This window comes from Protopterus annectens, chromosome 10.part0, assembly GCF_019279795.1.
Source record: "Protopterus annectens isolate FY-2018-M chromosome 10.part0, PAN1.0, whole genome shotgun sequence".
NCBI classification, from domain to species: Eukaryota; Metazoa; Chordata; order Ceratodontiformes; family Protopteridae; genus Protopterus; species Protopterus annectens.
Window position 1 is genome coordinate 1,370,638,719 of NC_056744.1, and position 26,238 is coordinate 1,370,664,956.

The 26,238-nt window shown below is 41.8% G+C and overlaps 1 protein-coding gene across 1 annotated transcript in view; it reads left to right on the forward strand.

Annotated features, from left to right (window-relative positions):
* LOC122814280 (receptor-type tyrosine-protein phosphatase C-like) overlaps nucleotides 1-25,279 on the forward strand; it is a 1,011,948-nt gene extending 986,669 nt beyond the window's left edge. The window contains exon 26 of the mRNA XM_044086871.1: nucleotides 22,437-25,279. Coding sequence (XP_043942806.1) covers nucleotides 22,437-22,721 — 285 coding nt within the window. The 3' untranslated portion in view covers nucleotides 22,722-25,279. The remainder of the gene's footprint in view (nucleotides 1-22,436) is intronic.
* Nucleotides 25,280-26,238: the final 959 nt, after the last annotated feature.

The window sequence follows — 26,238 nt, forward strand, 5'->3', positions numbered from 1 at the left end:
TAGGACACAAAAGCTATCCTCACTTCTCCCTTACAAGTCATATAAGCATGCTTAAGCAAATTAACAATGAGCTCTTAGAAACCATTAGGAAGTTCAAAGCTGTGTATGAACTTAAAATAGCTCCTAAACCCAAAAATAACTACAAAACCTTTCTTTAATTAAATCATAAAGTTAAAAACTAACATCCAGCAATTTACAGAGCTAGTCCACAATGATACTGCACCACTCTAACCCAAAGAAAATAGTCAATATCCTAGCTAACAAATTTACTGTAAATTTTACTCCACATAGTAGGATTGCCATTTTTCATTGTAGCTAGAAATGGATAAAGGCCACACCCCTCATCACCTGTAATCTCGCCCATTCCCACCCCTCTACTGTCCACATTCCACCCATTTTGTGATGTCTTTATGACATCAGCTGATGGGGAATGCCCTCTTTTTCCATTCCTGATGCCTGATTTCTGATGATTTACTATGCTTTTCTGTAAAAAAGCATAGTAAATCTGCCAGTTTAGCAAACTCTGATAGTCTGTTTCATTTTTGAAACAGAATACCGGAGTTTGTACAGTGTTTTCTGGACTGCTGGACAACCATTGGATTTCTAGATTGTCTGGGAAAAAAAATCGAGGGGTGGCAAACCTACCACACAGAGATGTATCGATTCTTCAGTTTTCACAATCCCAGCCCATTTAATTACTATAGAACAAGTTTGCTTAGCCCTCTCAAAAACTAAGAACAGCTCATCCAAGAGGCAAGTAGCCTGATTTTCAGTGTCAAAGTCTATTTGAATCCTTGCATAACCATGTTTTTTGTTTCAAACATTTTTATTGAATTATCACTTGTGACATAGGCAAATTCACATTCATATAAAAGTAATCAAACTATATTAACATAACAAACTATACATCACATATATTGCTATATATCATATAACCTAAACAATAATACAGCTTCACCACTGGTTATATTTCAGAAGCCTGGAAAAAAATAATTGTAATACCATTATACAAGGGTGACCCAACCACAGACCATGATAAGAATAAGCTTATTAGTATCACTAGCCTTCTATCTTATCAGTGGGAGTGGTAAGCTCTGGGTAGCCTATCTACCACAAAAGGAGTGGTTTCTGACCCAGAAATTGCAGTTTATTAACCATTTGGACAGTTTTTTCCATCTCTTTCAACTTTCTGGTTTAAAAGCCCGCATTTGCACTTGTTTCCTGCCTTTCCTGTTACTAGTCTAGTCCAGATAATGATTTGCTGTATCCAGGACTGTTTCTAAGCTTCTGAGCCCCCCAAGTCTTCCTATGTTGGAGAGAAGCCTTCTAGCTTGTCAGTGTGAGTGGTAAGCACTGGGTGACCTATCTACCATAAGAGGAGTGGTTTCTGGCCCTGAAATTGTAGTTTATTGGCTGCTTGAGCAGTTTTTCCATCTCTTTCAACTTTCTGGTTTAAAAGCCGGCATTTGCACTTGTATCCCACTTTTCCTGTAACTAATCTAGTCCAGATACAGATGCTGTATCCAGGACTGTTTGTAAACTTCTTAGCGGTGCCAAAAAGTCCTCTCTTCAATTTTTTCCCTTAGATCTGATAGTTCTCTCCTCTCCTGCACTTTTACTAGCTTATTAGTCTACCACTTTACCAGACTTCTTGTAGCACACAAAAGTGCTAAACGGTCTACAAGGAAACAGCTCCAGTACTTATTACTAATGCCCACCCCTCCAGGCATGTCTAAAGATCAGTTCCCTGTGCTTTCTCCTATTAACCTGATGAACTTGGGCATCCTGAGGCAATGTAGCAACTGCCTCATGTACACTGACAACCCTCTCCTCTTACCTCCCAACACTCAGACTTGCGAGAGATGCACTTATATATCCAAACTGGAAGCCACTCACTCTCCAGCCAAGACCAGAATAGCTGGTCAAGAGGAGAAGGTCAACACTTGCATAACACCAAATGGAACACATAGCACTCCAGAACACACACCAGCACTGCCTTCACATAAAAACACAAACCACACTCCCACCTTCGTGGAGGATCTCAATAAAAATCTACCCAAACAGCAGAGACCTCCAAGGCAGAAACGCACTCGACCACCACAACACAACACTAATCATGAGACACATAGCTTTCCTAAAGAGTGTGCCACTCAACCAAAGCCCCTAAGGCAAAACAGCATGCCCAACACACTAGTCATAAGTGACTCGAAAGTGAGGCACACTGATGTCCAACTCACTAGGTTAAATAAGGAGAAAGTAATAGTCAGCTGCCTGTCAGGTGCCAGGATCCACCACATAATGCACACACTCAGGTCCCTCAACAATAGGTACAAATATGACTCTGTCATTGTATATGTGGGTGTGAATGACTTGAGACGTATCTCCCCGGACTACATGAAAAGAGACATGGAGGAGCTCTCAGATTATGTAGCCCAGGTGGATATGACCCTAGCCCTGAGCAGCCTCCTACCATCACCCAAAAATGATACCATAGTACAAGCAGAAAATGATTGATTTCAGCAATTGCTTAAGTTTCTGGTGTCATTCTAAGGGGATCCAGTATGTCTGTCTGGGATGACATGATTGACAGACCTCGATGCTTTGCCAGAGATGGCCTGCATCTGTTACCCCTGGGCTTCCAGATACTGGCCAAGGCTCTTGCCACTCCTGCAGTGCCTTTTTTAGGCAGTGTTCCAAAGATCAAATTACCCCATAACAGCTACAAACAAATGCAATCTGAAGGTCATGCTGCTGAATGGTAGAAGTCTAAATCTTAAAATGCACTCACTCAAAGCACTCCTTAAAATGGAAAACATTGACATTTGTGCTGTAACAGAGACCTGGTTCAAGGCAGCAGAAAGCAGCCCTGCACTACCAGGCTATAACTCATTCTACACCTTTCGGCCCCAGAACTTGGACTGAAGCTCCAAAGGGGGTGGTGTTTCCATATTCATAAAGGATGTGCACACCTCCAGACTGGTAGCCCAACATAATGCATCAGAGATACTTCAGATACAGCTAACACTAGGTAAGACAGCGATTCAGGTCGTAGTCTGCTACAGGTCCCCAACCATGTCCCAAGACTCACACTCCATGCTCCTAAGCACCCTGGAGAATATTTGGGTCCAATCTAGCACTCTCATACTGGGTGACTTCAACTACCCCTCCATTAACTGGGAAAACTACTTTTTTACCAATACACTTGCCCAACGTTTCATGAAATTCATTAATTCCAATACCCTGGACTAGCTCATTCTTACCCCCACTAGAGGTAGCAACATCCTTGACCTGGTCATTACTAACATGGGTGACCATTCCTCTAGACCAATAGTCAACTCCTCCCTGGTTAGATCTGATCACAAACTAATCACCTTGGAAATCCACATCCCTCCCACCCCTGCAAAGTTCACCACCATGAAAAACTTCTTCAAAGCTAACTTTAGGCTTCTAAAAACAGAGTTGGCTAACTTCACGGCACCCATGCAAATGGAGAATAGTTGCATGACCAACGAATCATACACCAATGCACTGTACAAACACATACACAAATGCATGGATCTCACCATACCCAATAGAAACAAGATGCTTTTCTCCAAAAAAAGCAAGCCAATCTGGTGGTCCCCTGCCATAAACAAACTCTAAAACAGAAGGAGGAATTTGATGCGGAATAAGGTGAAGTCCCAAGACTGGAAAAACTCCCTTATCAGCCTCAACAAATAGTTGAGATCCCTCATCAAATCCTCTAAAGCTAGCTATTCAAACAGAATTGCAGCAGATAGTAAAGACAACCACAAGGCCTTCTATAGTTATGTAAAGAATCTCCACGACAATACTCAGATTTGCTCTGAGCTACTGCACAATGGTACCTCTTATGCCGAGCCAACAGATATTGCCAATATACTGGCCAACAGATTCATTGCCAACTTTACCCCTGTCTCCCCCACCAAAGGACCAATCACAATACGAGTAGATTGACAGGCACCCAGTATTACTGCTCCACAGGTTAAAACAGCACTGTCCAAGGCCAAGAACACAGCTTCTATGGGACCTGTCAATATCTCTGGCTGTGTTCTACATAAACTACAGAGTGAACTTGTACCTCACCTATGTGCCCTGTTCAATCACAGCCTCACCTCAGGCTTTGTCCCTACCGAATGGCATACTGCTAAAGTCATCTCTCTCCACAAAGCAGGCGCGACTACAGACCCTGGGAACTATCGCCCCATTAGCCTGACGAGTCTAATCTACAAAGCTATGGAATGCATCATCATGGACCTAATAAACAAAGATATAGGGAATCTCCAAACTTTGGATCCCACACAGTTTGGTTTTGCGAAGGGTAGATCATGCCTGCTCAACCTAGTCGACTTCTTTGAATCAGTCATCAGAGCTGTGGATGAAGCCAAGGTGGTTCATACAGCCTACCTTGATCTAGCCAAGGCCTTTGATACCATTCCCCACTCAGGAATCATAGAAAAACTCACTAAGCTAGGCATCAACCCCTATATCACTAGGTGGTTCCAAACTGGCTCACAGATAGAACCCACAGTGTGAAAGTAGATGACTCCAAGTTAGACTGCCAACCAGTCATGAGTGGAGTTCCACAGGGTACAGTCCTGGGTCCTCTCCTGTTTGGTATCTACTTCTTTGAAGTCCAGGCCAACACGAAGGGACTCTGGCTGACAAAGTTCACAGACAATTGCAAGTTGGGAGTTATTATTAACTACTCAAGTGATGTTGACATCCTACAGAAAGTCCTCACTGAGACCAACGACTGGTGTCAAAACCATGGCCTTAAGCTCAGTGCCAAAAAATGTGTTATCATCCTCTTTGGGAAAAACCTGGTTCCCATGAATTACCATATCAATGGTAGTCCACTGAAGACAGAAGGCATTATAAGAGATCTGGGAACACAGGTTGACAGCAACTTCTCTTTTGACCACCACATTGCCACTGTAGTCAGAAAGTCCTTCTATGTGGCACATCTCATTACTAAGGGTTTTGCATCCAGGAAGAAAGAGGTCATTGTCTCCCTCTACTCTTCCCTCATTAAGCCAATCATTGAGTACAATGCCCCATTTGGCATGTATCTCACTAGACACCTGCAACAACTGGAGAGGCCACAGAAGTACCTCACAAAGAGGATCCTAGGCCTTAAACACTTGTCTTAGATTGACAGACTCAAAAAACTCCAACAGCTATTCTCTGTCTCATATCGCCTACTTTGAGCTGATCTCTGCTTGACTTACAAAGCCATGTCTGACCCAGCTCTGTTAGAAATGCTACATCTAAAGAAATCCCAGTCCCCCCATACCACATGCTCCAGAGACCTCAACCTCATTACCACAATCAACAGAACAAGCTGGTTGAACAGGTTCATAAAGACTGCCCATGCTATGGAATAGACTTCTCATACATGTTAAACAGAGCACCTCACTGGCCCTCTTCAAGAGAAATCTTTTGTGAGTGGATGGAAAATATAAAATTCACCCTGGGGATCACTCCAGTGGCTCTACTCGACAGAGGCACTGGGAACTAACGTAGGGTGGCATGATGCCAGGGTAATCCTATGGGCTAGGCTTGTAAAGGCTCCAGGGCCATTAGCCTAGTACACACTTATGAACCTATGTAAAGCTATGGAACATATTATCTTGGGCCTCATTAACATGGAGATTGAAAATCTCTTAACTTGGACCCTTAACAATTCAACTTTGCCAAAGGAAGTTCCTGCCTCTTTAATTTCAAAAAGTAGTAGAAACAGTGGTTAGCAGTTATGCAGCGCATAAATCATATCTGGATTTGGCTAAGGCCTATGGCACTTTTCCTCATGCAGACATTGACAGACATGTACCTTTGAGTATTAATCCTTATATTGCACCCTGGATAGCTAACTGGTTGCCTGACAGGACTCTAACCACCAGTGGTATACCACAGAACCTAGAGTTGGGCCCTCTCCTATCTGACGTGTATTTCTTTAGACCATATCAGCACTCCTGGCCTTTGGTTAACTAACTTGCAAGTGACTGCAAACTGGGTGCTGTTATTCAATCTTCCACTGACTCACACACTCCAACATGTGTTACACTATGTTAACAATCGGTACAAAGACAATGGTCTCAAAATATATGTGAAAGAATGTAGCATAGTTCATTTTGGTAAACAAAACAAAACATTTTGACTTGCAATGTAGGTGAATCATTCTTCCACTCAGATGTTGTTTAACACATCTAGGCCTTCTTGTTGATAATTCCATATCATTTGACTTTTATAACATCACAGTAGTTGAGAAAGTCTTCTATCTGGCTCATCTAATTCCCAAACTCTCTCCACTAGATCCAAAGCAGTCTTAATATCTATTAACTAATATTTTATTAGCCCCATTTTGGAATACAATATATCTTTTGTCAAAACATGTCACTCAACATGAGAAACCTTCAGGTTCATAACAAAAAAATCAGTGTCCTAAAAAATCTTATCTGGACAGACTTTCAACCCACTCTGTGTACTCAGTTTCTTACAGACTCCCTGTGGAGATCTGTGTCTAGCCTTTGGAGCCTTGAAAGCTCAAATACACTTTGATCTCCCATTCCTCCTTCAAAGAACAAATACTACCTCAAATACCTGGTTAAAGGAAATAACATTTCACAGAAGCCAATAGTATGAACCAGTGCCCCACACCCTCAGCTTTTCAAGTGAAGAACAAAAAAAAAATGCACTATTTCATTCACTGTATTAAGCCAGTCAGTAAATGGTTGGCTTATTACAGTTAGATCTACTCCATCCACCAAGCTCTTGCATTCAAAAGCAAAAAAAAAAAAAAAAAAAACAGTGGAAGTTCCTTCTATAGACACATCAGGTGGCCAGATACATGACACCCTCTCCTGCTCCAGCCATTCAGGTCCTTTTTAAACTATACCAAATTGCTTGCAACAAATGTAGCAAACAGTTACTACAGTTTATATCCTGCCTGAATGGAGTACTACAGGTTTTAGTTAATAATAAAAATATCATTTTCTTTTAACTGTAACACGTTGCTTGTTCCAATGAAGCATGCATTTGCTACAGCTTAGACCACACACAGAATGCTAGAGTGCTCAGGTTTGACTGCAAATGCAATACAGCATCAAAGAAAGATTTGGATTGGCTGACGATGCCCCCAACAATTTGTGCCTGGCTCAGTTGCCCCTCTTACCCCACCATAGCTTTCCTACTGAACTTTCATAAGACATGCTGACTTGATAGATTCATACTGAACTTTCTTAAGACATGCTGGCATGATAGATTCATATTTCATTGAATCCGTCACCTCTGGAACTACATGTCAGGAAGATTAGATAACTTGCAACCTTCAAGGTAAACCTAAATTGCTAGACAGACAGTCTCAAATTCTTCCCCGGTCTATCTTTTCTTGCCCTCCTTCAGGATAGAGGGAATGTTTGAATATATGCAGCTGTTACAGTTTGGATAATTGGTCTGGTTCCTGTCATGTGTCTTAAATAACTAGTGTTTTAAATCAGATATACCTGTTGCTCAGCCTGCTGCAAAGAGACAGACCTACTGCCATCTGTGATATTGAGAAAAGATGAGTTTGTTCTCATTTATTGTCTGCACTGTTTAATATTTCTGTAATCTTTCCCACCCACCCTCTCAGTTATTGGTCTCCCAGTTCTTGGTGTGGTCTTTTTTTCTTGGTGAATTTGAGTTTCCCACCTCTGGTATAAAGTCGATACTGGACACCCCTCCCCCCGAGTAACATTACATCAGCTCATTCTACTGTTAATAGTGAGAACTTAGCAAAGGCCCTACCCTTTTGCTTCTGCATATTGAATTATCTCATTATCTTCTGCCTCTTCACTTTCTACTAAAAAAAAAAAATAAAAAAGACTGTTTCCTTGAACTAGCTCAGACACAAATTTGCTGTATCCAGGACTTTTTGAAAGCTTCTGAGCGGTGCTCTTCCATTTTTTTTCCATTAGATCTAGTTCTCTGCTCTCCTGCACTTTTATTAGCTTATTAGTCTAGCAATTTAAACTATTCCTGGTGCCAGAAGGTCTGCTCTTTGGATTTTCCCTTGGAACTAGCTGGTTTCCCTGTGGTAGCACTGAAATCTGGATCCCTCTGACTAGCACTTGCTCTAAAACCTGCTGGAAAGCACTAAGAAGCCTTAAACTGATACAAGCACTCAGCTCTCTTTGTTAATAAGGAAAAATTAGTTGTATGCTCTAAATAGCCTATAATTACAAAGTACCTTGCCAAGGTAAGGGAAAACAGCTCTTGTACTTTACAAAAGAAACACCAAACCAAGCATGTCCAAGGGTGAGCTTCCGGTGATTTCTCTTGTCCACCAGATGGATTTGGGCATACTGGGGTAATACAGCAATTGCCTCATGTACACACACAACCCTCTAGTCCTACCACCCAACACTACATTCTGCGAGAGATGCACTTACATAGCCAAACTGGAAGCAAAGCACTCTCCAGCCAAGATTGTGCTAGGCACTCAAGAGGAGAAGGTTAACACCTGCACTACACCTGAAGCAACACATAGCCCTTCAAAACTCTCACCAACAATATCCACACATAGTAACACTAAACCCACTGATGCAGAGGCCCTTAACATTAATCTGTCCAAGCAGCAAGGACCTCCGAAGCTGAAATGCAAACAAACACCAGTCACAACCAAAGTGACACATAGCTCCAAACAACAGTCCCTAAGAGAAGACAATGTACCCAACACTTTAGTCATAGGTGACTCTATAGTCAGGTACACTGATGTCCCACTCACCAGGCTGAGCAAGGAAAAAATTAATGTCAGCTGCCTTTTGGGTGCCAGGATCTGCCACATAACGCATGCACTCAAGTCACTCCACAACAAGTACAAATACGACTGTCGTTGCCCATGTTGGAGTGAATGACTTGAGACATACCTCCCTGGACTACATGAAAAAAGACATGGAAGAGCTCTTGGATCATGTGGCCGAGGCAGGTATGACCCTAGCCCTGAGTAGCATCCTGCCTTCACCCAGAATGATACCACAGTGTGTGTGTGTGTGTGTGTGTGTGTGTGTGTGTGTGTGTGTGTGTGTGTGTGTGTGTGTGTGTGTGTGTGTCTTTCTGCTTTTCCCGATTAGGGGTCGACACAGTGGAACTCCAGTCCACTAATGATTGGCAGTAGAGTTTTACGTACTGGCTTGCCAGGCCTAATGCACAACCTTCAATGAAGGAACGCCCATTCACGCATGTCGTCACACAGTAGACGCTCTAACTGAGAATTGAACGGGCAACATCTGAGTGTGAGGCGACAATGCTACCGCAGCACCACCAGTGCAGTCTAGAATTATACCACAGTATAAGGACAAAATGATTGACTTCAACAATTGGCTAAGTTTTTGGTGTCATTCAAAGGGGATCCAGTGCCTGTCTGCTTGGGAAGACATGACTGACATACCACGATGCTTTGCCAGAGATGGTCTGCACCTGTTGCCCCTAGGATTCAGGCTACTGGCCAAGGCTCTTGCCACCCCTATAGTGCCTTTTTTAGGCAAGGCTCAAAGGACAAAACCACCACTGTAACAGATATAAGCATGCAAAATCTGAAGGTAATGCTACTCAATGCTCGAAGTCTAAACCTCAAAATGCACTCTCTTGAGGCACTCCTAAAAATGGAGAACATTGATATCTGTGCAGTAACTGAGATCTGGTTCAAGGGTCCAGAGAGCATCATGCAATACCAGGCTGCCATTCTTACCACACTTTTTGGCCACCAAACCAGGACCGAAGCACTAAAGGCGGGGGAGTGTCCATATTCACCAAGGACATTCACACCTCCAGGCTACTTGCCCAACACAATGCATCTGAAATTCTACAGCTGCAACTAACACTAGATAAGACTGCAATCCAAATTGTAGCTTGCTACAGATCCCCCATCATGCCCCAAGATTTTCACTACACCTTTCTAAACAAACTTGAAAATATTAAGATACAACCAAAGACCCTAATACTGGGTGATTTCAACTACCCTGCCATTAATTGGCAAAACTACTTGGGTACCAACACCTTTGCCCAACGGTTCTTGGAATTCATAAATTCCAACTTCCTGGACAACTACTCCATAGTCCCACCTGGGGTTCAAATATCCTAGACCTGGTCATTACCAACATGGGAGATCGATGCTCCACACCAGTGGTCATGCCTCGTTGGTCAGGTCTAACCATAAACTGATTACCCTTGACGTCCACATCCCACCCCCATCCCTCAGTAGGGAAACCTCCACAAAAAACTTTTCCAAAGCCAACTTTATGCTACTCAAGTCAGAAGTGACAAACTTCATGGCAACCATGCAGACGGGAGCTGAAAGTTCAACTGCTGAATCCTACACTAAGGCACTATACGAGCACATCCACTCGTGGATGAATTGTGCCATTCCAAATAGAACCAAGACATTCTCCTCCAAAAAAGGAAACCAATCTGGTAGTCCCCTGCCATAAACAAACTATACAACAGATGGAAGAAACTGTTGCAGAAAAGAGGAAAATCTCAGGATGCAAAATACTCCCTTACCAGTCTGAGTAAGAAGCTGAGATCCCTCATAAAATCCTCCAAAGCTAGTTACGAAAATAAAATTGCCAAAGATTCCAAGGACAGCCACAAGACATTTTATAGTTATGTCAAGTGTCTAGATGCCAATGCTCAGATCTGCTCTGAGCTACAACAGAATGGCATTAAATATACTGATCCCAAGGATATCACCAATATCCTGGCAGATCGATTCAGTGCCAACTTCACCCCTCTGTCACCCCCTAAAAGGCCCATCTCAATACCAAAAGATTGCCAAATTCCAGTAAGCATGGCCACAGAGGTAAAAAAACACACTCTCCAAAGCTAAGAATACAGCATCCATGGGACCGGATGACATCCAGGGCTGTGTACTACATGAACTACAAAATGAACTGGCACCTCACCTAAGTGTCATGTTTAATCATAGCCTCACCTCAGGCTTTGTGCCCATTGAGTGGTGCATAGCTACAGTTATCCCATTCCATAAGGGGGATCCACCTTGGATCCTGGGAGCTATTGTCCCATCAGTCTGATGAGCCTGATCTGCAAAGCCATGGAACACATTATCATGGAACTTATAAAGAAAGACATTGGCAACCTTCAAACACTGGATCCCACCCAGTTTGGTTTTGTAAAGGGCCAATCTTGTCTCCTCAACCTCATTGACTTCTTTGAATCAGACTCCAGAGCTGTAGACAAGGGTAAGGCGGTCCACACAGCCAATATGGACCTTGCTGATGCCTTCAACACTATCCCCTACTTTGGAATCATAGATAAACTTACTAAGCTGAGCATTAATCCCTACGTCACTTGATGGGTTGCCAACTGGCTTACTGACAGAACCCACATTGTAAAAGTAGCTGACTCAAAATCCAGCTCCAGACAAGTGACAAGTGGAGTACCTCAGGGTTCAGTCCTGGGACTGCTCTTGTTTGGCATCTACTTCTCTGAAGTACAAGCCAGCACTAGGGGACTCTGGCTAACAAAGTTCACAGATGACTGCAAACTGGGAGCCATTATTGACTCCTCAAATGATGTGGATATTCTTCAAAAGGGCCTTACAAAAACAGATGCTTGGTCCCACAGCTATGGGCTCAAGCTAAATGCCAAAAAATGCATAGTTATCCCTTTTGGGAAAAAACATGTACCCATGAATTACCATGTAAGTGGTAGTACACTAAACACCGGAAGTGTGATAAGGGACTTAGGGACACAGATGGACAGTGGTCTCACCTTCAATAATCACATCGCCACAACAGTGAGGAAATCCTTTTATGCAGCACACCTCATCACTAAGGGCTTTTCATCCAGAAAAAAGGAGGTCATTGTCCCACTGTACTCATCCATTATTAGACCCATTATAGAGTACAATGCCCCATTTGGTACGTACCTCACAAGACATCGGCAACAACTTGAAGGGCCACAGAAATACCTCACGAAAAGAATCACAGGCCTAAAACAGTTGCCCTATGCTGACCAGCTAAAAAAACTGACCTTGAGCAGTATCCTACCTTCACCAAGAATGATGCCACAATACAAAGATAAGATGATCAGTTTTAACAATTGGCTTAAACTCTGGTGTCATTCAAAGGGGATCCAATGTCTGTCTGCCTGGGATGACATGCTGGACAAGCCACTGCTACGCAGGGCTTGCACCTGTCACCCTGGGATTCGGATATTGGCAAAGGCTCTTGCCACCCCATAGTGCCTTTTTAGGCAAGGCTCAAATTCTAAACCTTCCACCCTAGAACACAAAAGGAAAAAACTAAGGGTAATGCTGCTCAATGCCAGAAGTCTCAATCTCAAAATGCACTCACTCGAGGCCCTTCTCAGTATGGAGAACATCGATGTCTGTGCTGTGACAGAAACCTGGTTCAAGGCTCCTGAGAGCACCCCAGCACTATCAGGTTTTACCTCATATCATGCGTTCGCCCCAAAATCGGACAATACCAAGAAAGGAGGGGTATCCATATTCATCAAGGATACTTACACCTCAAGATTGGTGGCAACGCCGATGCATTGGAGACCATCCAGGTGCAGTTAACCATAGGCAAGACTGCTCTACAAATTGTAGCATGTTACAGGCCACCCTCACAAACTCAGGAATCTCACTTGGCCTTCCTGAAAACACTGGAGGGAATAAATGTATCCCCTAATACCATCATACTAGGTGACTTCAATTACCCAAATATAGACTGGGAATGCTACTCAAGCCCAAACACCCTGGCCCAAAAGTTCCTGGAATTCATAAACTCAAATGCCATGGAACAACTAGTCACTATCCCCACAAGAGGAGAAAACATACTTGATCTCATCATCACGAACATGGGAGCAAAATGTTCAACACCAGAAGTATACCCTCACTGGTGAGATCAGATCACAAACAAATCTGCTGGAGGTCCTCATCCCACCCCTCCTGAAACAAAAAGACCACAGTAAAGAACTTCAAAGCAGACTTTGCACTTCTAAAGACTAGTGTGGTCTCCTTTAAGGCCCCTGAGCGTGGAAAATAGTACTCTAGCTGAATCACTTACAAATGCCTTCTACCAGCACCTGCAGGACTGCATGGATAAGGCAATCCCAAGCAAAACAAAGACTCTTTGTACCAAAGGCAAGCCAGTCTGGTGGACCCCAGCCATAAACAAACTCTACAACAAAGGAGGAAGCTACTACATGATAGAGCAAAATCCTTGAAAGGTAAGACGCCTTGATCACTATAAGTAAAAAGCTGAGAGCCCTCATAAAATCATCCAAAGCAAATTTTGAGAGAAGAATAGCTAAAGACTCTAAAGACAATCATAAGGCCTTCTTTAGCTATGTTAGAAACCTGGGAGGAAACTCCCAGATATGCTCAGAATTAGTTCAAAATGATGAGAAGATTACTGATCCTACAGACATTGCCAACATACTGGCTGACAGGTTCAGTGCAAACTTCTCCCCTCCCCCAAAAGGAGAGATATCTATACCAACAGATTGCAGACCCCCAAACATCTCTAATGCCCAAGTGAGCGAGGCTCTCAAAGGCAAAAACACAGCATCCATGGGACCTGATGGTGTCCCCGGCTGTGTGCTACATGCACTCAACGAGGAATTAAATCCTCAGTTAGGACAGCTGTTTAATCGTAGCCTCACCTCAGGATACGTGCAGGAGTGGCGCTGGCGACTGTAGTCCCACTTCACAAAGGCGGTGCCTCCACCGACCCTGGAAATTACCGACCCATTAGCTTGACAAGCCTTATCTGCAAAGCCATGGAGAGGATCATAATGGATCTCATAAATAAAGACATAGGAATTTGCAGACTCTGGATCCAACCCAGTTTGGCTTTGTCAAGGCAGGTCATGCCTTTTAAACTTGGTTGACTTTTTGAAACAGTCACCAAGGCCATTGATGAGGAAAGGCAGTCCATACAGCCTACCTCGATCTGGCGAAGGCCTTCGACACAATACCCCACTCGGGTATCATTGAAAAACTCATCAGCCTAAATGTTAACCCATACATCACAAGATGGGTTGCAAACTGGCTGAGTGACAGAACCCACAGGGTCAGAGTTGCCGGTGCCATGTCTGACTCTAAGCCTGTCTCAAGTGGTGTCCCACAGGGCTCAGTCCTGGGCCCACTCTTGTTTGGCATCTACTTTTCAAGTACAAGCAAACACGGAGGTTATGGCTGACAAAGTTTGCAGATGACTGCAAACTGGGTGCCGAGTCGAAAACACATCTGACACAGATATCCTTCAGAAGGGTCTCACAGATACGGATAACTGGTGCCAGAGCCACGGCCTAAAGTTAAATGCCAAAAAATGCATAGTCATACCCTTGGAAAAACAAGGTTACCCCTAGCTACCATATAGGTGGAAATCCACTGAGCACAGAAGAGGTTATTAGGGACCTGGGGACCCAGGTTGACAGCAGTCTGTCATTCGACACCCATGTTGCAAAAATAGTTAGGAAGACCTTCTACATTGCCCACCTTATCATGAAGGGATTCACATCTAGATCAAGAGAGGTCATAGTCTCCCTATATTCATCACTCATCCGACCAATGATTGAGTACAATGCCCCATTCGAATGTATCTGACCCGACACTTGCAGCAGCTGGAGAGGCCACAAAGTTCCTCACCAAGAGGATTATGGGTCTCAAAAATCTGACCTATGCTGCCAGACTGAAAGAACTCCAACTCTATTCAGTCGCCACCGCTTGCTCAGGGGTGACCTGTGCCTGACATACAAGGCATTATCAAACCCTGACTTGATGTACATGCTTCACCTCAAAAATCTAGATCCATCAGAGCCACAAGGCGGAGACCTAAACCTTGACACGGCCATTAATAGAACGTGCTGGAGGGATAGATTCATTACCCAAAGACTCCTATGCTGTGGAACAAAATCCCGGTATATGTGAGGCAAAGCACCTCGCTGGCTTTGTTTAAGAGAAATCTTGACCAATGGATGGGAGATCGCAAGTATACCCCAGGGATTACCTCAGTGTCACTGCTCGACAGAGGCACAGCAAAATAATGGGCATAGTTCCCCAAACCTAAGGGGTGGCGTAAGCCACAAAACTATGGGCTAGGCTTGTAAATGCCCTCGGGCAGATAGCCTAGTATGAACCTATGAACCTATGAACCTATGAACCTATACTCTGTCACATATCGCCTACTCAGAGGCAATCACTGCTTAACATACAAGGCCATGTCAAACCCAGAGCTGTTGGGCATGCTACACTTAAAGAAATCCCAATCCCTCAGAGCCACACACTCCAGGGATCTAAATCTGGTCATCACAATGAATAAAACATGCTGGAGGGATAGGTTCCTGACCCAGAGACTCCCCATACTCTGGAATAGACTGCCCATACATGTCAAGAGGAGCGCCTCTTTGGCCCTTTTCAAAAGGAACCTTGATGATTGGATGGGAGATAGGAAATTCACCCCGGGGATCACGTCAGTCACCCTGCTAGACAGGGGACCAGGGAAATAAATATTCTGGGAAGAAATAGCCAGGGAATTGTTATAGCTAGGCTTGTATAGGCCCTAGGGCTGATAGCCTAGTACCAACCTATGAACCTATACATATATATATATATATATATATATATATATATATATATATATGTACATATATATATATATATATATATATATATATATATATATATATATATATACATATATATATATATATATATATATATATATATATATATATATATATATATGGTTCTACCTGACATAATCGACACGCCAGAAGACCGACAACGCAATCACCAAAACCACATAACGACAGTGCAAAAACACGAAACCCCACATGCCCGACAACGAAATAACTGACGGTACACAAACACGAAACCTCATACACTGCACACACCACAACACAACAACCAACAAACAAAACACATTCCCTGTCCAAAAACCACACACACAACACAAGCACACCAAAATCCCTACAGACCCATACTAAACCTCACATACACAACTATCTACAACCCTAACCTAACCTAAGGTCCGTCACTATCATACTCAGCTAACCCGTGCCTAACCTAACTAACTTAACCTGCCCTAACCCAAACACAATCACTACCGCACACTTACCTGACCCGCTCCTAACCCTAACTCACTTAACCCGTCCCTAATCCAAACACAATCACTACCACACTTACCTGTCCGGCTCCTAACCCTAACTCACTTAACCCCCTAACCCAAACACAATCACTACCACACACTTACCTGACCGCTCCTAACCCTAACTCACTTAACCCACCCCTATCCCCACACACCGTCAATATCCACACTTACCTTACTGCACCCAAACATCCGTCACTACCATACTTACACAGCCTTTTCCCATGTCGGCATCCTCAGCCGGTGTTTTCATCCCGTCGTGCCGGTCTTCTGACTTGTCGATCTTCTGGGCCTCGCGATTCGTTTGTCGATCTTCTGGTGTTTCGACTAACTCAGGTAGACATATATATATATATATATATATATATATAGATATATATATATATATATATATATATATACATATACATATAATTTTTTTTTTTGGCTATGCTTGTAATGGATGTGCTTCAGTTTTAATTCCATACACAGTGGCATTAGACCACAGATTGAGTGGAATACATTTTTTTGTGTTTACATGTCACATGACATTATTCATTTTAAGGGTGTCCAAAGATAATTCGCTAAAAATATACCTTATCTATTTTTATATCATTTTTTAACCAGATTGTCCAGCTAGGTTGAGACTTAATTTAAATGGAGGCTCTGGAGCACTGTGTGGTTAAATGACTTGCTCAAAGGTTCATAGTTGTGTACTAGGCTAATGGCCCTGGAGCTTTTACAAGCCTAGCCCATAGGATTACCCTGGCATCGTGACACCCGACCTTAATTCCCAGTGCCTTTGTCAAGTAGAGCCACTGGAGTGATCATCTGAAGGAGTCAAAACCTGGACTGCAGAATGAAGCTTATTAACAGCTCATAGCCTTCATCCTCTAACTGACGGATACTGCAAACCAGGCTAAGGATTAGGTATCCATTTGGTTAGGTACATTTTGCTAAAAGGAAATTTGACTCTAATTCATTTCCTTAATAGGTTCATAGGTAGGTACTAGGCTATCGGCCCAAGGGCCTACGTAAGATTAGCCATCAAGGTTCCCTGGCTTACGCCACCCAAGAAAGTTATTTTCCTATGCCACTGTCGAGCAGAGACACAGAAGTGATCCCCAATTTTTCTTGAAGAGTGCTAATGAAGAACTTTGCTTGACATAAATGGGTAGCCTGTTCCAGAGTATGGGAAGTCTCTGGGACAGGAATCTATCCCTCCAGCATGTACTGTTTATTGTGATGACAAGGTTTAGGTCCCTAGAGCATGTAGCTCAGGGGGATTGGGATTTCTTTAGGTGTAGCATGTCCAACAGCTCTGGGTTTGACCTAGCTTTATATGTTAGGCAGAGATCACCTCGGAGTAGGCAATATGTTACGGAGAAAAGCTGGAGTTTTTGAGACGGTCAGTGTAGGGCATTTGTTTGAGGCCAGTAATCCTCTTTGTGAGGTACTTCTGTGGCCTTTGAAGCTGCTGCAGATGTCTTGTGAGGTACATTCTAAAAGGGGCATTGTACTCTATAAAGGGTCTAATGACTGTCGAGTAGCGGCGAACAATGACCTCTTTTTTCCTGGATGAGGACCCTTTTATGATGAGGTGTGCCACATAGAAGGACTTCCTGACTACTGTGGCATTGTGACTATCAAAGGAGAGACTACTGTCCACCTGGGACCCAAGGTCTCTTATTACACATTCAGTGTTAAGTAGATTGCTGCCTATGTGGTAGTTCATGGGTACAGAGTTTTTACCAAAGGGAATGACACTGCACTTTTTGGCACTGAGCTTGAGGCCATGGCTCTGACACCAGGAATCTTTTTCAGCGAGGCCCTTCTGTAGGATGTCCACATCATTTGGGGACTTCACTAAGGCTCCTAGTTTGCAGTCATCTGTGAACTTCATTAGCCAGAGGCTTTCTGTGTTAGCCTGTACTACAGAGAAGTAGATACCAAACAGGAGAGGTCCCAGGACGGAACCCTGTGGTACTCCACTTGTCACTGCTTTGAGGTTAGATTTGGAGTCTGCAACTTTTACAGGGTGGGTTCTGTCACTGAGCCAGTTGCCAACCTATCTTGTGACGAAGAGATTTATACCTAGTTTAGTGAGTTTAGTTATAATTCCAGAATGTGGGATGGTGTTGAAAGCTTTGGTGAGGTCAAGATAGGCTGTGTGAACCACCTTACCCTCATCTACGGCTTTGGTGACTGCCTGAAAGAAGTCGATCAGGTTCAGGAGGCATGATCTGCCTTTCACAAACCCGAACTGGGTGGGATCCAGAGTTTGGAGGTTACCAATGTCTTTGTTTATGAGTTCCATGATGATACATTCCATGGCCTTGCAGACCAGGCTCGTCAGGCTAATAGGTCGATAGTTCCTGAGATCAGTGGTGGCTCCCCCTTTGTGGAGTGGGATAACTGCTGCCGTGCACCATTCAGTGGGCACAAAGCCTGATGCGAGGCTATTATTGAACATGATTCTTAAGTTCGTTCTGAAGTTCGTGTAAAACGCAGCCTGGGATGTTGTCCAGTCCCATGGATGCTGTGTTTTTAGCTTTAGAGAGTGTAGCTTTTACCTGCATTGTTGTGATTACAGGGACTCCGCATTCTTCCTGTATAGATATGGGCCCTTTAGGGGGTGGGGGGGGTAAAGTTAGCACTGAACCTATCTGCCAGGATGTTGGCAAAGTCAGTTGGTTCTGTAATTTCCGTGCCATTGTGCTGTAACTCAGAGCAGATCTGGTTGTTGCCATTGAGATTCTTGACATAGCTATAGAATGCTTTGTGGTTATCCTTAGAATTAGTGGTGATTTTGTTTTCGTAGCTAGCTTTGGAGGATCTTATAAGGGATCTCAGCTTCTTACTGAGGCTGACCAGGGAGCTCCTCCACTAATGGGATTTTACTCTCTTTTGCTACAGTTTCTTCCTTCTGTTGTACAGTTTGTTTATGGCAGGGGACCACCAGATTGGCTTTCTTTTTTTGGAGGATAGCATCTTGGTTCTGTTTGGGATAGCACAATCCATGCACTCGTATAAGTGCTTATAGAGTGCATTTGTGTAGGATTCAGCAGTCATAACTGTATTGTCCATCTGCATGAGTGTCATGAAGTTCACCACTTCTGTCTTAAGAAGCATGAAGTTGGCTTTGGAGAAATTTGTTACCGTGGTTTCCTTAATGGGGGGTGGGGGGGTATGGATATCAAGGGTGATTAGCTTATGGTCGGATCGGACCAACGAGGAGTTGAACTCAGATGTGGAACACCAGTCACTCATGTTGGTAATGACTAGGTCTAGGAAATTGTTGCCCCTGGTGGGGATATGAATAAGTTGATCCAGGGCACTGGAGTTTATGAATTCCAGAAAGTGTTGAGCTAAGGAGTTGGTACACGAGTAGTTTTCCCAGTTAATGATGGGGTAGTTGAAGTCACCCATTATTAGGGTGTTTTGTTGAACCCTAATATTTTCCAGTACATCAAGAAAAGAGGAGTGGGAATCCTGGAGCATGGTGGGGGATCTGTAGCAAGCTACAATTTGGATTGCAATTTTTCCCAGAGTTAGTTGCACTTGGATAACCTCGGCTGCATTACGCTGAGCAACTAGCCTGGAGGTGTGGATATCCTTAATGAATATGGACACACCTCCGCCTTTGGTGTTTTGGTCCAGGTTATATGGCCGAAAAGTGTGGTATGAGTTATACCCTGGTATTGCAGGGGTGCTGTCTGCAGCCTTGAACCAGGTCTCAGTCACTGCACAGATATCGATGTTCTCCATTTTAAGGAGTGCCTCGAGTGAGTGCATTTTGAGATTTAGACTTCTACCATTGAGTAGCATTACCCTCAGTTTTTGCTTGCCTTTTCCTGCTACGGTGGTGAATTTGTCATTTGAACTTTGCCTAAAAAAGGCAATATAGGGGCAGTAAGAGCCTTAGACAGTATTCGGAATCGCAGGGGTGACAGGTGCAGGCCATCTGTGGCAAAGTATCATGGTCTGTCGACCATGTCATCCCAAGCAGACAGATACTGGATCACCTTAGAATGACACCAGAAGCTTAGCCAATTATTGAAATCAATCATTTTGTCCTTGTACTGTGGTATCATTCTGAGCGATGGCAGAATGCTACTCAGGGCTAGGGTCATACCTACCTGGGCTACAAGATCGGAGAGCTCTTCCATGTCTCTTTTCATGTAGTCCAAAGAGGTACATCTCAGGTCATTCACATCAACATAGACAATGACAGAGTCATATTTGTACTTGTTGTGGAGTGACCTGAGTGCGTGGGTTATGTGGCGTTTCCTGGCATCTGACAGGCAGCTGACAGTAACCTTCTCCTTGTTTAGCATGGTGAGTGGGACATCAGTGCGCCTGACTATAGAGTCGCCTATGACTAGTGTGTTGGGTACGTTGTTTTGCCTTATTGGCTGTGGTTGAGTGGCACACTGAGTCTGTGGGCTATGTGTCATTTGGGTTGTGTTGGGGGATGGAGGTTGCTTGCGTTTCTGCTTTGGAGGTCTCTGTTGCTTAGACAGATTATTATTGAGAGTCTCCGCGAATGTTTATGTGTTGCTATGTGTGGATTTTGGTGGTGTAGATTTAGTGAGACTATGTGATGAGTGTGTTGTGATACAAATGTTTACCTTCTCCTCATGACTGTCAAGTTCAGTCTTGGTTGGAGAGAGCTTTACCTCCCGTTTGGCTAGATAAGTGCATCTCTCACAGGTTGTAGTGCTGGGTGGTAGGAGGAGAGGGTTGTCTGTGTACATGAGGCAATTTCTTCATTGCCTCAAGATGCCCAGATTCATCAGATAGACAGGACAGAACACTGGGAGCTGACCCTTGGACATGCCTGAATAAAAAACTATTTTCCTCTAGATAAGTGAGGAAAGTGAGTACAAAAACTGTTTTTCTCTAAGCAAGTGAGAAAAGTAAGTATAAAAACTGTTTTCCTCTAGGTAATGAGGCAGGTTGAGTGCTATAATAGTTTATAGCTTATTTAGTACTTACAAGTTCTGAACAGGGGCTGAGCACGAATAAGCAAATTTAAGTGCTAAAACTAAGAATCTGTATCTGCACTAGACGAGTTACAGGACAGAAACAAGTGCAAATGCAGGCTTTCAAATCAGAAAGTTGAGAGAGATGGAAGAGATTGCCCAAATGGCCAATAACTACAATTTCTGGGCCAGAACCTTATGTAGTAGACAGGTTACCTAGTGCTTACCACTCCCACTGATAAGCTAGAAGGCTTCCCTCCAACACAGATAGGCTTGGAGGCTCAGAAGTTTAAATACAGTCCTGGATACAGCAAATCTGTATCTGGAACACTAGTTACAGGAAAGGTAGGAAACAAGCTTACGTTTTTTTTTTTTTTTTTTTTTACAGAAAAGTAGCTAAACCAGTCGTAAAAACAATTCACATGCAGTGCAAGCTAGCACACTTGAGTATGTAGTAATATTAGACCAAACACATTTAATAAAATGCAATTACATTAAAAAGGACTAAAAGCAAGTGCAGAAAGAGTTTATTGGGTAGAATGTGGTAAAGAGATGGGACTGGAGGAGTGTCCCAAATCATATCTACAGTGGGGCGGGCATCTGCAAAAGCCACCAAATTTAAACTACATGCCAGAAATAGGAAGGGTGGGTGGGACAAAACAGTTTCAACAGAGATCTAAGCAACAATTAACAGTACAAACTCTAAAACCAAAAAAATATACTCAGTTCTGTATATTTGCAGATAGATTGGAAAGCAGTCTCAGAACAGGGAGACAACAGTTTCAACAGAGATCTAAGCAACAATTAACAGTACAAACTCTAAAACCAAAAAATACATACTCAGCTCTGTATATTTGCAGATAGATTGGAAGGCAGTCTCTCAAAACACAGGTTCCAGCAATTAAATGCAGGCTGTTACTAACAGGTGTAATTTTATGCATACTCAAAATGTATCATAGTGATTATCTAAAGTCAAAGTCTGTGTTTTTATATCAATCTCTTACTTGATCGTGGAATACATTTCCCTTGAGTATTAAAAAGGTAAAAATTCAACATTAAGCAAATTCTTAAGTAATCAGTCAATGGGTCTGGATAAAAGTTCCTGGATGACTGACAAGGTCACATTATACTTAATTAGTTTATGAAATATTTTCTAAAAAAGTATTTTCAGTATATAATAATTTCTATATTGACTCCATTTTTCTTGATCAGTAATTAAGTTATAATTAAAACACCATCTCCACAGTTCTTTATGCTACACAATTAATGACATTTTCATTTTTCTTTCATTTAGGAGCATTACAAGTTTTTGTACGAGATCATTGCCAAAACATATCCTGCACAGAATGGTGATGTTAAGACAGTTAACAGGCCACAATCTACTACTGTTGAAGTTATTAATGAAAATAATAAGCAAGAACTGTCAGCTACAGCTGTTGACAATGGTCCAAATATTACAAATCCAAATACTGATGAAAATAAGTCATCTGCTTCTACTGAAGAGACATCAGAAACTAAAAGCAGTACAAACGAAAAAACAGAACAAACAGAAACTTCTGCTAATGGACCTACATCTTAAGAGCCATAGAGAATGCTTCAAGCAACAAAGTGTAATGGATTCATATTGTGTGCAAAATGACACCATTAATTAATTGCATCTTTCTTTTCTTTTAATCTGAATTATTTTTTCACAATAAAGGACATCTTTGGCCATTAAATGATGCAAGCTTAATACTTGAAGATAAGAATGAATGTAACATAGGGGAGTTTTGACAGTAATTAATAAGTTATTTGCTTTTGTTGCATTCCAAATAATGATAGGAATCATGTTTAAAATTACTATTTGTATATGCCATTCTACCTTTATTTTCATCACCTGGTGTATTTTTGTATGTTGTTAGCTATAATTTGTGTTTCAAAGTGAACAATATTGTTGCTGCATTACCTGCCACATTTACATGTCCATAGTGTGTCTTTTTGCCTTCAGTTTACCCTTATTTTTATGTCTATGCATTTACAGAAAGATGCAAAACTTCTCTTTTCTTAGCAGTCACTAGATTATGCATTTGGTAGTGACAGTGTGCATATATTAGAATATATGTAATGATATTCAAAGGCCATAGTGTTTGACTATAATAAAATATTTAAAATATGGATTCACAGATGCACATAGTAGGTAAAATTGTTCATGTAGGATTGAGTGGTACTTACATATTATCGCAACTACATTGCAACCAGATTCCAGACAGGAGAAGCTGATCATTTCCAAGCCCTTTTCCTGCCAGAATGTGTCATATATAACAAGGTCTGGAAACCAAGTTGAGATGTAAATGTGTGAAATAACTTACTTTCTTCAGAAAAGTAAACTGGCCACCTCCCGGCAAACTTTTGATGTCTCTGGGATTTTAGATACAATTACTGGTCTTCAGTGAATGCATGCGAATACAAAACACATGGTTTTGTTCACTTTCTAAGTGAAGAACTGTCATTTTTATAAGTCATCCATTGATTTTAACTGCACATATATAACTGAAACACCTTGCGGCAAGCCACCCAATGTGAAAATTTACTTTCTTTTTTCACACAAAAAACTAGGGCCCGCATGTCATACCTTTCAAGTCTCTGGGATTTTGCATTGCTCTTCACAGAATATTTTAATTTTGTAAGTGAAGTACTGTAATAATTCCAAATCGTGGAAGTGCACATATTTTACTGAAAGCCGTTGAACCAAGTCACCCCATTTTAGAAACTGTCCCTCGGGTTTTTTCTGTCGGGATGTGCAAATGCATAGAGCATGACCCTTTGGGCTGTGGTTCCCCACGTAATGCCCTCGGGCATACGTTGAAGCATTTTAACGAAATTCCTTTTCGGTGTTGTGCTTTTAATATTTATTTTGAAATGTTTTATAATATACATTTGAATGTATTTGGACCAGAAACTGTACTGCTCATGATGAAACTGGCCTGGAAAGACATACTTGGAATCTGGTTGCGATAATAAGTAAGTACCGATTATGTTTTTAAAAGTGGTATATCTTCAAAGTAACACGGTTGCTTACAATTTCTTATCCTACTGAGTCATACTTTGAAGGCAGAAGCAGATTCATTATTATAGCAAATTGCTGGAAAATTAAAACCCACAAAGTGCTAATGAATGAATCATATTGCTCTGTGTGTCAAAATTATTTTTGATTTCTAAAATCATATAGTATAAAAAATTAAATTAACTCTGAATTTGGCTCTTATATGCAGTACTATTATCCCTTTACTTATTGGGAAAATAGATGTACAATATTGCACTGTTAATAAGCTTAATATAAATCCCAATTCAGTAGACTAGGAGCCAGATTCCAAAAGAGTTACTCTCAGTATAAGTGACTTACTTTGTGTAAGGCCTATGTATAAACAAGCTCACACTGGGGACAGATTCCAAAAGACCTGCTGTCAGCCTGCTTTCAGTGTAAGTGGTCACTACACTGAGACCAAGTCATTTGGAACTGGGCTTAGGTCTTTTCTATGGTTAAAAAACACATAAATGTTTACTCTGAAGAGAAATGTAAGCCAAATGTAGAATGACTGGCATGCTGGCTATTGATGTACTTTTGACGGTTGCAGTAAAAAGATAAATTCCTTATTTTACATTGTTCTTATTTTAGAAAATCTTGGCTTACAAATATGTCAATTCACAGACAAAAAGTGCTTTAGTGATAGGTGACATCTGTACAGCAATGTTTAGGCTATTCAAAATACTGCTTTCATTATACCAGAGAATTGTAATAACAAAAAAGTGTATATTATTAAAAATGTTTGTTTCAGTATTGAAAACTTACAAAGTATTTCAGTTTATTTTACATACCAAATGAAGAAATGTGAACAAGACTTATGAAACTGATCTCAGTACTGTACATAGGACTAGTCTTAAAACTATAAATTATAAAAAAGTTTATCTTGTAAACATTCTTTTGCAGAAAGTGTCACAGAATGTAGAGATATTTTCAGATATAGGAATATATTTTGATGTTTCAATTTATAATTTTCCTTTCTCTAGAGCTCCTTAGATGTTAACAAATTAGTAGATTTGAATGTTTCTTAAAACTGTGCTTTGTTCTGAAAATAAAATACTGTACATTTCCCATCACTTCAGAACCCTTTTGTTTAGGAGTATAACTGTAAAGTTGATTTGTACTGCATGTGTGTGTATGTGCGTGCATGCGTGTGTGTGTGTGTGTGTGTGTGTGTGTGTGTGTGTGTGTGTGTGTGTGTGTGTGTGTGTGTGTGCGTGTGTATAGATAATAATATCACACACACAGGGTTGTGATTAGATCATAATACAAGGAAGCTTTAGCTGTCATTTGTGTAGTATCTTGAGGTGTCTTAAAGCCTCAAAGCTTCAAAACTTATGTCAGTCCTGCAGAAATGTGGGCCATTCTTTAATGTCAATATTTTATTAAGAAATATTGGAACTTATGTATTATCGCAACCAGATTCGGAGAAGGAGAAGCAGCTCATTTCCAAGCCCTTCTCCTGCCGAAATATGTTGTCAAAGTTACTAGGGAAGTGTGTGTCACTGAAATGTCTTTCATTACAGTGAATTTTAGTTGAACATATTGAGCTGTATGGGAAAATGACAGACCAAACATTGTAGCATCCACCAGCATAGCATAACAAAATTAAGGTTAAAATACTGCCACTTCACTTGCTTTACAGTAGTAAGGATGTACACTGAAGGATGATTTTCAAAATACATTGAATGTGTTGTGGAAAATAGCGCAAGGGCTTATGCAGATTGACATTCGCTTTCTATTGAAAGTCACCTCCATTTCAATTATTTACAGTTGTAAGTCATGGCATTTAATGCATTTTCACATTTCTTAAAAAGGACCATTTCATTACGTTTAGAAGACTACCAGCCCTGTTAGGTACCAAACAGTCTGACGTTTTACCAGATCCATTTTTTCTCCATCTTCTCTTGCATTTATTACATTTTTCATATTCTAGAGCTGTGAGTTTCATCAGTTGTTCCCTTAACTACAGCTGTGAAGCAGCAGCCGTGTGTATTGTAATTTTCATTAACTTATGTTGTTAAAGGACACTAAC